The sequence below is a fragment of the Scyliorhinus torazame genome, chromosome 13, assembly GCF_047496885.1.
Source record: "Scyliorhinus torazame isolate Kashiwa2021f chromosome 13, sScyTor2.1, whole genome shotgun sequence".
Lineage (NCBI taxonomy): Eukaryota > Metazoa > Chordata > Chondrichthyes > Carcharhiniformes > Scyliorhinidae > Scyliorhinus > Scyliorhinus torazame.
In genome coordinates, this window is record NC_092719.1 from 214,041,941 (window position 1) to 214,057,474 (window position 15,534).

Genomic DNA, 15,534 nt, shown 5'->3' on the forward strand with positions numbered 1-15,534 from the left:
GGAATTGCAAATGGTGCTGAACATTTCAGTCATCGTCGAACATCCCCATTTCTGACCTTATGATGGAAGGAAGGTCATTGACTGCAGTTCACCACCACCTTCTCAAGAGAATTAGAAATGAGCACAAATATTGGCCTTGCCAGCAGCTCTCACATTCCACAAATAATTTTTAAAGTCTAGTTTCTTCTTAAATGCATCTATTTCAGTTGCTTTAACTGCTCCATGTCAGAGAGGTCCACATTCTAAACCCTCTCTCAATCTAACAATTTCTCCTGAATATTTTAAATTCAGCTACCAAACTTCTCCCCCTTTCTTTTTCAGCGTCTCCTCTGCATCTACCCACTGGATGGTGCCCTCTGGAACTTTGTTGCTCTTTGAACACAAACCCAGGCAATGAGTGCTGCTGGACCCTGTGGGACATCGCACCCAAACACCAATCATCCTTTCTCTTCCAACAATTTGGCATGCTGTCTTTCTGCCAGGGGTTAATGAACAACAATCTGGAGTGAGCGCACTGGCTCGATTATTTCCCTCTCCTCGCCCAAAGGTGTTCGGCCATTTGTAGAACCTCTCCTGACGTTTCTGCTGAGATGTGTTACTTTACGTACTGGCAGGAGATTGAGCTTGGAGCTTCCCCCGTCTTTCTGGCTCCAAATCAAGTTGCACGGCTGCTTTTCTCCACCAGGCCACCGGAAATGGTGTAAATTAAACTTTTTTGTCAACCCACACAGACTGTGGTGGGGTAGCTGTCATGCCCCTGGACCTGCTATCCAGAGGCTTAAACTAATAAATGGAGAATATCCGCTTCAATCCCACCACAGCTGTTGGAGAATTTAAAACGTGGAAACAAACAAAAAATCTGGTATCAGTAAAAGTGACCTTGAAGCTGTCAAATTGTTGTTAAAAACCCAACTGATTCACCGTTGCATTTTAGGGAAGGAAATCTGCTGCCTTAGTCTGGGCCAAATGCGACTACAGTCCCTGGCCGTCAAGTTTGACTCCTAAATGCTCTCTGAAATGACCTAGCAAGATACTCAGTTGTGTGAAATTGCAGTGGTTAATGAAGAGGTCCCTTCACTAACCATCCCAAGAGCAACTTGAGATGGGAAATAAATGGTGGCGGCCTTGCCAGCGATGCCGACGCCCTGAGGATTAATTAGAAAGGGTCCAAGTCACGTTGAGTAATGCCACCACCTGAAGGCAGCCGTGTGGATTACCCTTTGCCAACTAACCTTGCCACCAGTAGGTCACAAATCAGTAGGTCACAAATCACAAAATTAGTCATTCAAGATTCTCTGCCTCTGACCTAGTGCATTTCTGGGCTGTGCAAACACTCCCTACTTGAGGTACTTACTTGACATGGGTGTCTGCTATTGTTGCCTCTTCATTGAATTGTGCTGACGCAAGTCTGTAGTAATCCATATGCTGTAAGAAAGTTAATGCACTAGTTATTATTTGGTTTATTGTACCAACAGGCAGTGCTGCATCACGTTTCATTGCAAATATAATGCTAATCAATATTTCACTGACACACGCCTTCCTCAGACACCGGCTGTGAAAATATTAGCATAATTAGGCTTACCAAGATATAAATCGAGTCAAAGGAAAACCCAGACCTTGTATATCACACAGCATGACGGCAGGAAACTTTGGGCCGAAGAAAAAAATTACTCCAGCAAATTACTAACAGAATTAGCTACTTAAGCTACGAGAGGTGCTTTTCCTAACTTTTTAACTAAGACCGTGGAAAGTACAATGTTACATCCAACTAATTGTGAGGAAAGGTTCCAAAAAGTTGGGACTCTTTACCCTTGAATGAAGGCAAGGGTCTCCTCGAAGATACATTTTTGCTGTTGTTCAATTATAGATTCTCGTTCTCCCCTCTGCTCCATTGAACACAATGAAGAGGATTTGGTGTGGTGGTGCTAGCAGTCAAGGCTAAGTGAAAGGACAAGCACAATGGGCTGAATGGCCTCCTTCTGTGCCATATCATTCTATAATTTCAAGTAGAGAAGGATAGATTAACCCTGAGTGCTATTTTGAATTGAACAATGACTGCAGGGCATGGGTATATAACAGTAAAGGCACATTCATTTATATAAGTCCATCTTCTAGCCCAGAGATACCGGAGCCAATTACACAGCACTAATTGCTACTATGTCCCTAGCTCTTTCTTTTTTCAGTAAGCGGCCCCTCTGATTAGGAGTTGGAAGATTTAGGCCAGGTAGTGAAAGAAAGAGAAATCTGGAATTGTTCAAGATGCTGTAAATAGTGGTGGGCAGGAGTGATAGATTTCAATGGTAAGAAGAGACGGATGCACCTTGCCTGTATTCTTTTGAAGTTTACTCTGCTGAGTAACACCTCCGACACCTCCCCCACCCCACCCCCCACTCCACCAAATTGGGTTAGCTTTCTAACGTCAGCCACTGAGACAAGGTATTAATTTGCTCAGCATTGACTGCAAGCTGCCCCTCAATCACTGCTCATCGCTTTCGATGGAGCCAAGGCAGAAGGAGACCGAGAAACTACGGTACCACAATGCTGAAAGCAACAAAAAGGCTGCCTTTGCGAGGGGGTAGCTGTTATACGGTGGGTGGCTGACTTTAAGTAAAAATACATTGCAGACACGGGATTTGTAAATAAGTTTTTAATCAGGCAAATACGTCAGTAGAACACCAGTGAAGCTTCCATTCAAACACAACACTCTTTCATTGTGTAGGTGGCAAAGAGGTTCTGGGGGGGTTAAGACAAGACCCTCATCAAGCCCTCGACAAAGGAGCTTCAACTTGTAGCTAAAAATAACAGGGCAGTTGGGTCTTTTTTTAACATTGGGATAATCAACACCACTGCTGTTTCCTTTTTTGTTAAAAACTGATTATCGGGCCATCGATAAATCATAACCTGATCCTTAGTGAATAGTACAGAACTCTCAAGCTTCTGTGAAGCTTCCTTTGTTAGATGATGAAGTGGCCATCGTCGAATCTGGGATAAGCACTTCATCACGCAAGGAAAGAAACCTCTGAGGGTTCCAAAACCTGGCGTACACTTTTTTTTTTATAAAGTGAAAAATCAGGAAGATACTGGTTTCAACATTACTGGAGGTTACTCAGGTAACTCTATTTAAACTGCTGAAATGCATTGTTTATTTAGAAATCACTAATACTGGTTTGCATGGTATTGCTTTCACAATATGATCTTTGCACAGATAAATGTCAAGGATGATCAAGATATTACACACTGCAGAAGTCATGCTGTCATAACTTTAATTACTGCTGTGAAAGCAATTCTGTTTTAAATTGAAAGGTGGTGCTGTTTAAAGTGTGGGGCAAATAGGGGAAGAGGTGCACATTGAACAGCCCCCATGAGTGATAGAAAATTGATTTTGATTATTCCAGTAAGCACATTGTCACAGAGGTAATGGCAGTCATATAATGTAAACTGTAACAAATGGCAGAGTAACAGAACTCACCTTCTAAAATGAACAAAAGCTATTACATCTGGGGTGAAATTCTCCAGTATCGGTGCGATGTCCGCCGACTGGCGCCCAAAACGGCGCAAATCAGTCGGGCATCGCGCCGCCCCAAAGGTGCGGAATGCTCCGCACCTTGGGGGGCCGAGCCCCAACCTTAAGGGGCTAGGCCCGCACCGGACGAATTTCCGCCCCGCCAGCTGGCGGAAAAGGCCTTTGGTGCCCCACCCGCGGATCTGTGGGCCCCGATCGCGGGCCAGGCCACCGTGGGGGCACCCCCCTGGGCCAGATCGCCCCGCATCCCCCCCAGGACCCCGGAGCCCGCCCGCGCCACCTTGTCCCGCCGGTAAGGTAGGTGGTTTAATCTACGCCAGCGGGACAGACATTTTAGCAGCGGGACTTCGGCCCATCCGGGCTGGAGAATCGCGCGGGGGGGCCCGCCAACCGGCGCGGCGCGATTCCCACCCCCGCCGAATATCTGGTGCCGGAGAATTCGGCAACCGGCGGGGGCGGGATTCACGCCAGCCCCCGGCGATTCTCCGACCCGGCGGGGGGTCGGAGAATCTCGCCCCAGATTTCTCCCCATCGCCCTGCGTCCCCCTCCAGCCCCAAATTCTGGCTGGGTTATGAATGCTTGGACACTGAATGCTTTCCTGTATCTTGTACATTGCTCCCATTTATGTGACCTGTTCCAGACCAACAACTGTCTGGGAACTCTACATTCCTCTGATTCTCATGTCCTCCATTTCACTGATTTTTAGGGCATCACCTTCAGTTGCCTGGGTCCTATGCTCTGGAGTTCCCCCTCTCAGCCTCTCCGCCGCTCTATCTCTTTTCTTTAGACCACCTCTTGAAACCAACCTCATTGACTAAACATTTGGTCACCTTCACTGTTGCTGAGGCAAAATCCTGGAACTCCCTCCCTAACTGCATAGTGGGTGTACCTACTAAAGGACTGCAGCGGTACAAGAAGGCAACTCATCACCACCTTTTGAAGGGCAACTAAGGATGGGCAGTAATTGCTGGCCTAACCAGAGATGCCCACATCCCGTAAATGAACTTTTAAAAAACCTGCTCTAATATCTCAACGAACCCAATGACGAATCATGTCTGATTACGGTCCCTCGAAGCACCTCGGGACATTTTAATATGTTAAAGACACAGAGGGTGAGATCTACCAGACGCGCTGCACTCAAAAGGCAAGGTGGTACGGCGCAACACGATCGGTCGATGCCGGGTGATCCCGCTTCCGGATCTAACCGGCTCACCACTCCTCACTTCTCCCTGGCTCACTGCAAGACCTTCTCTTTCTCCACGGCCTTATGGAATCTCACGATCACAGCCTGTAGCAGGTCCCCCGCTCTATGTTTCTGCCACAGAGACCTGTGTGCTCTGTCCACTTCAGGTGCCTTATCCAGCATCCCCTCAGCCACCAGCCCCGGCAGCATCCTCGACAGGTGCCTTGTGGCACTCGAATCTTCCACTCCTTAAAGCACGTCCACTTTTCGCAGGTTCTGCCTTCTCAAACTGTTTTCCTGCTCCTCCACCTTTGCTCTCAACGTCTTGCAAATATCTCCTAAGAGCCTACCTCCGCCTCCAATGCCACCACCCAATCACGGTGATCCAACATCATCCTCTCAATCTCTCGGATCTGCGACCCGTGCGCCTACAAAAATTTCTCCACCCTCTCCATCAAGCCCTTCAAGGGTGCCACAGCCCCTTCGATGGCCATCGAGCGATCCTCCTGCATCTTCTTCCTCCGCCAGTGGAACTCTTCTTTGATGAAGGCCATCAATTGCTCCATCTGGGGCTTTCGACTTGCACAAGCCCTTCCCCCTCAGCCATCCTTCCACTGGCTGCTGCGCCACAGGTTCCTTCCAACGCCTTGGCCAGGTCTTTCACCTTCTTCTGCCAGGTTTGGTCACCAGTGGACATACCACTCCCGGGGGGGAACTACTCCTCCAAGCTTCAACTACACCTTTCTTTCAAAGTTGAACCCAATTTTGGGTAAAAAGAGCTCTTTTCTACACCTTTAAGCAGGAGTTGCGACCTGTGTGCGACCACTTACACCATGGCCGCCACCGGAAATCCCATATTGACATCCATATCAGGCATAAAAGTGCACAATTCCTTTAAAAAAAAAAAGAGTACCCAATTATTTTTTCCAATTAAGGGGCAATTTAGAGTGGCCAATCCACCCACCCTGCACATCTTTGGGTTGTGGGGGCGAAACCCATGCAGGCACGGGGAGAATGTGCAAACTCCACACAGACAGTGACTCAGGGCCGGGATTCAAACCCGGGTCCTCAGCGCCATAGGCAACAATGCTAACCACTGTGCCACCGTGCTGCCCCCACAATTCCCTTTTAAGGTTCTCATTTCCCTTATGCTGTTGTATTTGCATTTCATTGCTGTAACTTAGCAACATGCAATCCTACTTCTACATCTAGGCTGGCAGTTGATTTTGAAAATATAAATGAAACCAAAAGTTCAAAGAGGCCAGTGGGAAAATAATAATGAAATTTTACTTAAGTAAATTGGTGCCAGTATATTCTCATAGTGTTTTTGGTCTGGGGAAATATAATGCGATATTAAGCACTTAAAGAACTGCTGGGAAAAAATAAGGGGGAAAAAAATAATGATCTGTTTATTCGCTTTACTTTCCTTGAACATCTACGGAAATCTACATTTAAAGGTGTCATAACAATCAAAGATTGGAAAGGTTGTGCATCTCGTCAAAATTGTTCCTTTAGTATCCATAACCTCGCAGGTGAGCATGCAACTGTTTTTAACAGTCATAATTAAATTTATGTGGCTCCTTATTACAATATAACATCTCAATGTGTCTTAAAAGTGCAGCATATTCTGAACCAGTTAGGAAAGCAAAGGAAGTTTACAGGGATTTATATTTGTGTTGATAAACATTAGAAATAAGATATAGGGGTGGCAAGTTGGCACAGTGGTTAGCACTGCTGCTTCACAACTCCAGGGACCCAGGTTCAATTCTGGCCTCGGGTGACAGTCCAAAGATGGGCAGGTTAGGTGGATTGGCCATGCTAAATTGCCCCTTCGTGTCAAAATGGTTTGTGGTGGGGTTACTGTGTTACGGGGATGGGGTGGCGGCGTGGGCTTAAGTAGGGTGCTCTTTCCAAGGGCTGCTGCAGACTCGATGGGTCGAATGGCCTCCTTCTGCACTGTAAATTCTATGATTCTATAGTTTTAGTGGGTTTAATTTAATGCTTCTGTGCCTGGAAGGGTAAAACCTGTAGTTAGATTCATGCTGGACAAAGGTGTTTGCATGTGTGGGGGTTGGTTAAGTTTCAACTGTGTTTGTATTGAGTTTAGAGACTTATGCTACAGACTGAAGAATAAATAGGCCAGCAGAGATATATGGGCTTGGTTAGCAACTGGGGCCTTGCAAGGTAGATAAGCTTTTAAGATTTAATTAATGTGATTGCAGTTGGAGATAGAATCTCTGGAAATGAACATCTCTTAACTCTGCCAGAAGAAAGATAGGACAGGGTGGAAGGGGCAACGAATTGTCCCAACACCAACAGGACATGTGGACAGGTTTAATATCACACCAGAAAATCAGCATTTCCCATCAACGCAGCATTCCTTCAGTCTGGCATTGGGCTAGCGGAAGACTCAAGTGTATGGATTTGTCACTCAACTGAACCAAGGCTGATGCAAACTATCTTGCCTCTAATGAGATACAAGCATTTATTATCTTTTCAATAAAAATGAAATCGTCCTAATGTATCTGTTTGGAATGCAATTTTCACTAACTAATTGATATCCTCTGATGTATTCTGAATGTAAATTATCTGGCCTATTTAATGTTTCATACACAAATTCTGCCTATTAACTACCTTCTCAGCAAAGCTGCAAGTTCTGTAATCTTTTCATGGACTCAGGCCCTTTATATCAGATGTCTTTCTTTATATCCTTTGCAAAGAAGGTACTTTATAGCAGGTTTTGTCAAACTCAGGGGCGCGAGGGTGTCGGGAGAGTCGTGGAGCCATCCGTCGCGGCACTCCCGATCGCGCAAATCCGCACGCAACAGCTGCAGCAGCCGGCTTTTAATAAATGCTGGCTGCGAACGGCCTTCAAAATGGCCAGGAACAGATTTTTAAAATTTGGCCGTACTGCGCATGCGCACCGATGATCAGGCACGCATGCCCAGTGCGGCCGCATTTTTTTGTTATATGGTCGCAGTCTTTTTTTTTCCAAGTTCGGGGGGGCCAAAGGGACCATTGGGGCCAAAGGGTCCCAAAACCATTTCCTCCATTTTTGTCAGCAACAAACAAGGTAAGAGAAAATGGTGGGTCGCGCAGGTCGGCCGGCGTGGGTTGTAAAGGTCGGCCGGCGTGGGTCGTGAAGGTCGGCCGGGTTGGGTCCCGAACGTTGGCCGGGTGGTAAAAATGGGTCCCCGGAAAAAAAGTTTGAAAAACACTGCTTTATAGTTTTACACTACAAACTATAAAGTGTCTTTTCAAGGCCAGCACACACTGGAGGCTTGTGCTCCATCATTCTGACCATATATTCATCCTACTATCTGGCCAATGAAGTAGGGGAATCTACAACCACTTCCAGGCAGTTTTCAAACCAACCTTGTGCTCTCCCTAGAATAGAGAATGTGAAGAGGAGACTTGAACGAGGTGTTCAAAATTATAGAGGGTTTCAATAAATAAATCGGGAGCAACTGTTTCCACAGGCAGACTGGGCAGTAACTAGAGGACTTAGATTTTAGGTAAGTGGCGAAGGAATCGGACGTGAGATGATGATTCAATAAAAACTTTCAAAAAGGAATAGATAAATCATTGAAGGTGAAAAAATTGCCAGTCTGTGGGAGAAAGAACAGGAGTGCGAACAGATCAGATAAAAGCATATAGAATCGAATTAAAAGTCTAATAATAACCTTTTTTATTGTCACAAGTATGAAGTTACTTGTGTTACTTGTATGAAGTTAACTCCCGACGCCTGTTCGGGTAAGCTGCTACGGGAATTGAACCCTCACTGCTGGCCTTGTTCTGCATCACAAACCAGCTGTCTAGCCCACTGAGCTAAACCAGCCCTAATGATGACTCTGAAACCATTGTCGATTGTCGTAAAAACCCATCTGGTTCACTAATGTTCTTTAGGGAAGGAAACCTACCATCCTTAGCTGGTCTGGCCTACACGTGACTCCAGACCCACAGCACTGTGGTTGACTCTTAAATACCCTCCGAAATGGCTCAGCAAGCCACTCAGTTGTATTCAACAGCCAAGAAAACACAAAAAAGGAATGAAACTGGACAGACCACCCGGCATCGACCTAGGCACAGGAGCATGGCAAACTCAACCCTGTCGACCCTGCAACGTCACCCTTACTAACATCTAGGGGCTTGTGCCTAAGTTGGGAGAGCTACCTAGTCAAGCAATAGCCTGACATAGTCATGCTCACAGAATCAGACTTTACAGACACTGTCCCAAACACCACTATCACCATTTCTGGGTATGTCCTGTCTCACCGGCAGGACAGACTTAGCAGAGGTGGCGGCACAGTGGTATACAGTCGGGAGGGAGGTGCCCTGGGAGTCCTCATCATCGACTCTGGAACCCATAAGGTCTCAAGCTAAACATGGGTACGGAAACCTTCTTCAGATTACCTGAATCAGGACTCCTCCATGTTTAACACCACTTGGAGAAAGCACTGAGGGTGGCAAGGGTGCAGAATATACTCTGGGTGGGACTTCAATGTCCAACACCAAGAATGGCTCAGTAGTACCACCACAGACTGAGCTGGCTGGGTCCTAAAGGACATAGCTTCTAGACTGGGACTGCAGCAGGTGGTGAGGGAACCAACAAGAGGAAAAAACATACTTGACCTCATCCTCAACAACCTGCCTGCTGCAGATGCATCTGCCATGACAGTATCGGTAGGATGACCATCGCAGTCTTGATGGAGACAAAGTCCAATCCTCCACCCTGATGTGTGGCACTACCACCGTGTTCAATGGGATAGACTTCGAACAGATCTAGCAATTTAAGACTGGGCATCTATGAAGCGCTTTTGGGCCATCAGCAGCAGAATTGTACTCAACCACAATCTGCAAACTCATGGCCAGACATATCCCCCACTCTACCATTACCACCAAGGGGGATCAACCGTGTTTCAATGAAGATTGCAGGAGAGCATGCCAGGAGCAGCACCAGGCAAATCAACTTGGCTAAGCTATAACACAGAATTACTTGTGTGCCAACTATATTAGTGCTGAAGGCAAAGGATACAGCAAGGCTATGGGCCCTGACAATATTCCAGCAATAGTCCTGAAGGCTTGTGCTCTAGAACTTGTCACGCCCTTAGGCAAGCTGTACCAGTACAGCTACAAAACTGGCATCTAACTGGCAATGTGGAAAATTGCCCAGGTATGTCCTGTACACAAGAAAGAAGACAAATCCAACCCAGCCAATTACTGCCTATCAGTCTCCTCTTGATCATCAGTAAAGTGATGGAAGGAGTCATTAACAGTGCTATCAAGTGGACTTACTCAGCAATAACCTGCTCACGGATGCTCAGTTTGGGTTCCGCCAGGGTCACTCAGCTCCAGACCTCATTACAGCCTTGGTTCAAACATGGACAAAAGAGCAGAATCCAGAGGTGAGGTGAGAGAGACTGCCCTTGACAAGAAGGCAGCATTTGACTGAGTGTGGCATCGAGGAGCCTGAACAAAACGGGAGTCAATGGGAATCAGGGGGGAAACTCTTTGCTGGTTGGAGTCATACCTGGCACAAAAGGAAGATGGTTGTGGTGGTTGGAGGTCAATCATCTCAGCTCCGGGATATCACAGCAAGAGTTCCTCGGGGTAATGTCCTAGGCCCAACCATCTTCAGCTGCTTCAACAATGACCTCCCTTCCATCATAAGGTCAGAAGTGGGGATGTTCACAGATGACTGCACAATGTTCAGCACCATTCGTGGTTTCTCAGATAATGAGGCAGCTCATATTCAAATGCAGCAAGACCTGGACAATATCCAGGCTTGGGCTGACAAATAGCAAGTAACATTCACGCCACACAAGTGTCGGCAAAGATTATTTCCTACAAGAGAGGATCTAACCATCGCCCCTTGACATTCAATGTTATTACCATCACTGAATCCCCCACAAGGGCGGCACAGTGGCACAGTAGTTAGCACTGCTGCCTCACAGCACCAGGGACCTAGGTTCAATTCCGACGTCGGGTGACTGTTTGTGTGGAGTTTGCACATTCTTCCCTTGTCTGCGTGGGTTTCCTCCCACAGTCCAAAGATATGCAGGTTAAGTGGATTGGATATGCTAAATTGTCCCTCGGTGGGGTTACAGGGATAGCGTGAGAGATTGGGCCTAGGTTAAGGTGCTGTTTCAGAGGGTCGATGCAGACTGGATGGGCTGAATGGCCTCCTTCTGCACTGTAGGGATTCTATGAGTCAACATGCTGGGGGTTACCATTTATCAGAAACTGATACTATGGTTACCAGAGCAGATCAGAGGCTAGGAATACTACTGTAAGTAACTCACCTTCTGACCCCCAAAAGCCTGTCCACGATCTACAAGGTACAAATCAGGAGTGCAATGGAATATCTCCACTTGCCTGGATGAGTGCAGCTCCAGCAACACTCAAGAAGGGAAGCACGGTAGTACAGTGGTTAGCACAGTTGCTTCACAGCGCCAGGGTCCCAGGTTCAATTCCCGGCTTGGGTCACTGTGTTGAGTCTGCACGTTCTCCCCGTGTCTGCGTGAGTTTCCTCCGGGCGCTCCGGTTTCCTCCCACAAGTCCCAAAAGACGTGCTGTTAGGTTATTTGGACATTCTGAATTCTCCCTCCGTGTACCCGAACAGGCGCCGGAATGTGGCGACTAGGGGCTTTTCACAGTAACTTAATTGCAGTGTTAATGTAAGCCTACTTGTGACAATAAAAATTATTAAAATTATTAAAGAAGCTCGACACCATCCGGGACAAAGCAGCCCGCTTGATTCCTTCCCCTTCCACAAACATTAAATCCCTCCACCACCGACGAACAGTGGCAGCTGTGTGTAGCATCTACAAGATGCACTGGAGTAACTTGCCACGGTTCCTTAGGCAGTACCTTCCAAACCCACGCCCACTAACATCTAGGACAAGAGCAGCAGTTACCTGGGAACCCCACCACCTGGAGGTTCCCCTCCAAGTCGCTCACCATCCCGACTTGGAAATATATCGCCGTTCCTTCACTGTCACTGGGTCAAGATCCTGGAACTCCTTCCCTAACAGCACTGTGGGTGTACCTACACCTCAGAGACTGCAGCTGTTCAAGAAGACAGCTCACCATCACCTTCTGAAGGGCAACTAGGGATGTGCAGTAAATGCTGGCAGAACCAACGATGCCTACATTCTGTAAAATGAATTAAATTTTTAAGAACTGTATTGTTTTCAGAATCTATAGTCTAAATTCCTCTGCAAACCATAAACTGCATTTTCCAATCAAACTTCTCCAACTTTGGTGTCATCTGTAAACTTGACAAGCTAACAATTAGTTTCAGCAGCCAGGTTACTTATGTAGATTAGGACCAAACCTTGTCCAAACATTGATCCCTGCAAAATCCCCAACAATACCTAACTTCTATCGATACCTCAGTGAATAGGCCATACCATCCAGTCTATAAATCACACTGCTGGTGACAAAACAATGGATGGCTGTAGTTGTCGTCAATGTTTAAATATAGGGGCTTGATTTATAACTCTAGTGTCTTTCTTGGTTCATGCATTGCTCAGGGTAGCATGGTGTAACACAGATCAAAAGGGCTCAGGTTTCATTCACGGCCTGTATCAAGTCAGATGATAGTTAGTCAGCTCAGCAGTAGAGACGTGGCAGCTGGTTTCAACACCCTTGAGCTAAGGAGTGCATTTAAAAAAAGCAGCCAGAATTCCTACTCCTGATCCAATAAATTATGCTGGAAATTGCGTGCGTGTGGGAGTTGGGCAAGGACAGGACCAAGTTCAGCTGTGACGCTCCAAATTATCAAATAACCCACGGCACTCCCTCTCATGACACATAGACAATTGGGTGACAGTTTTTGTGCTACTGTCATAAGTAACCCAGTGTGAGCCAGCCCTTTCAGAAGCACCAAAGTTTGGAGAAATAGTACAAATCAGAAAGTGTACTTTTCAAACTTTAAAGATCTGTACTTAAAACACAAATACTTGGCCTTTACTAAAGGCTTCAACGATGCTTATCAATTGCAAGACGTATTAATTTGTCTCCCCTATCTTTCAACTTGCTTCCTGCTGTGCGTATTCCCCAGTTGGGAGCATCTTGATGCAAGAGCATTTTTTTTTTTAACGTGTGCCCATCTACTGCCTCGCAGCCAAAAGGGAGTTGTGATGTGGGTCGTTCGCAGGTCCCAAATATCCGTCCTCCCCACCTCTTCCTCCTCCGCCACCACCACCAAAGTTAGAGGATGGCGGTGAAGTGCTCCACCTAGTGTTAACTTATTTTCAAAAAGAAAAACTGGTCACAGTCGCTGGATCTTTCAATCTCAGTGAGGAGGTAAAACAGCAACGTTGGATCGCACACCCCTGTTACACACTGCGGCCAGTTTTTGCTTGCGCCGAAGTTGCTCCCCTCAAAGGAATATGGCTTGTCACCCCAACATTGCACATTATTGTGGAAATCTGTTTAATATTTGTGGAGTGTAATGTGGGGTGTTGATTATAACAATTTCTCTTGCGGCTAAGGAATAAAATAGAGACAGAACTTTTTCAAATGCTGCAAGATAGCCGACTATCAAGTCAACCTGCCAGCTCTTCAAAGTGGGGATGGAAAGATTAAAGTTTCCCAAGTTTCCTGAAATTGTTCAGGAAAAAATTAACTTCCATCCCCACAAAAGGTCAAACAGGAGGATGGCATGTACATTTGTTTGGCCTTTGGTAGCTCTGCAGATAGGGGAATGCAGGAAAAAAGTTCCAATTGTTCTTTAATTGAATCTATACTTGACAAGTAAATTATGAACACTTGTCAAGGTTTGTGAGTTATTACGCATCTTATGGTTCTCTTACGGGCAATTTTCATTTCCAACCCCATCCTCCCCACCCCCACTAAACAAATGCCTGGATAGGCCAGGAATGAATTACTGTGGGGAAAGAGCCACAAGTTACTTTTAGCGCTGTTAACGTTGGTATACAGTAATGAGTTACAGCGGCATTTGACAGCTTCTATGTTTTGTTACCGTTTCAAGGCGATTGAATCCATTCCTAATTTTAGCAATTGCGCAGGTTTCTGAAATTTGAACACTTGCGCATTTATCATGCAGAATAATGCCGACTTCTGGAAAATACAAATCTACCTGAACAATTAAGAACTGGGTTTGTTATAATTGCACGGAGCATTACTGAATGGCAACTGTGCTCTTTGACGAATACCCTCATAACGTTTTTATTCGTATTTCCTAGTGAAATGAAATGAAAATGAAAATCGCTTATTGTCACGAGTAGGCTTCAATGAAGTTACTGTGAAAAGCCCCTAGTCGCTACATTCCGGCGCCTGTTCAGGGAGGCTGGTACAGGAATTGAACTGTGCTGCTGGCCTGCCTTGGTCTGCTTTAAACGCCAACGATTTAGCCCAGTGAGAATTGCAGTTCTTAAGTTATTCGAATGAGCGTTTTACAGATGTACAGACAAACTCTTGGCACTACTCACATCCAGGTTCCTGTAAAGTCATGAGATAAAAGTTCCCTTGGCTGCTGCATTTTGCAGATTCACCAACGAATGTGGAAATGAGGCACAAGGCACCTAAAGGTCAGAGGCTCAACGATCCTTGTTTCTTTCTTCATAGCTGCTGCCTGACCTGCTGAGTGCTGCCAACATTTTCTTTTTCCTTTTCGATTTCCAGAATCTGTCAGCATTTTGCTGTTGTCAACAACAACATATATCTAGTCGGTACTTTTCACATCTCAAAACCATCATGAGGAAAATGGCATAAGTGGTGGAAGCTGAGCAGCAAGTAGGAAAGCATGGTCAAGGAGGTAAGATTTGAGGAGTTTTGAAGGAGGAGAGCGAGAGGCAACAAATCGGAGAGATCGTGGGGAGAGAGAGAGAGAGATCCAGGTTTAATTCTGAGTCAGTGTAACGTTAAGTGACCTCAGCTACGGCAGGAGCTGGCTGCCACACAGGGCCACTGCAATTCTCAGCTCGGGAGCAAGCCCCTGATCACAATTAGCCTGATTTATTCAGGAGTAATAGAAGGAGGAACCTAACTTTCCCTAACCTAGGGGGCTCCCCAGAGGGTGCGGAACACGTACAAGATGGGACTGTCACAAATGAGCAGTGGATGAAGCAGGATTGATGATTCTGGGTGGTTTTGTCTCACTCTGGATTTTATTAGATTCTGGCTGAGTTGCTGCTTTCAGGAGGGGAGCAGGAGTGAATTGATGTGTGAGATGCATAACATGAACAATAGCAATTTTCCAGACAATTTGTAATGATGATTCTGGAAGTAATATGAGGAAAACAAATTTAGCCAAAGATTGTTTATTAATTCACCAGAGCGGGATCAATAACAATCAATCCTTCTGGAAAGAAAACATAGCTGGGGCAGGCATACCCCTGCAGTACTCAGAATACAGGGAAGTCTATGAGGCAGAACAGAATTGCTGAAGTATTTGTGCCCTGCACCTAAAGTGCTGCTGAATATATTTCTTCAACCCCACTAAAAATGCAACCTAAACCTTAACCACGCACAATCTTTAATGGGGATACAAGCTAATAATACATTTTGCTGATTCGACAAATGAAGCACCAAGATTCCCAGTACAAGGTGTGATTAGTGAAGCTCCTGCAATGAAGGCTCATTAATAAAACTGCGCCGCCTGCCTCTGTGTGTACCGATGCAGTATATGAATTTCTAGGTCAGCTCTCATCAATATATTAGCATTTGAAAAGGATGGCCAGTAGGATCATGAATTTAGCAGAGACAACAATTTGCTTTGGGATTCTTGTATGTATTTTTGTTTCTTGAATAAATCATAAAACGAATGGCACTACGTGACGGACGCCGGATCTGCACGAG

General features: G+C 45.9%; 1 protein-coding gene across 1 annotated transcript in view; it reads right to left on the reverse strand.

Moving 5' to 3' along the window:
• LOC140388603 (MICOS complex subunit mic25-like) overlaps positions 1-15,534 on the reverse strand; it is a 565,155-nt gene that overhangs the window by 265,437 nt on the left and 284,184 nt on the right. Inside the window, exon 6 of the mRNA XM_072473040.1 lies at positions 1,355-1,425. Within this exon, the coding sequence (XP_072329141.1) occupies positions 1,355-1,425 (71 nt within the window). The remainder of the gene's footprint in view (positions 1-1,354; positions 1,426-15,534) is intronic.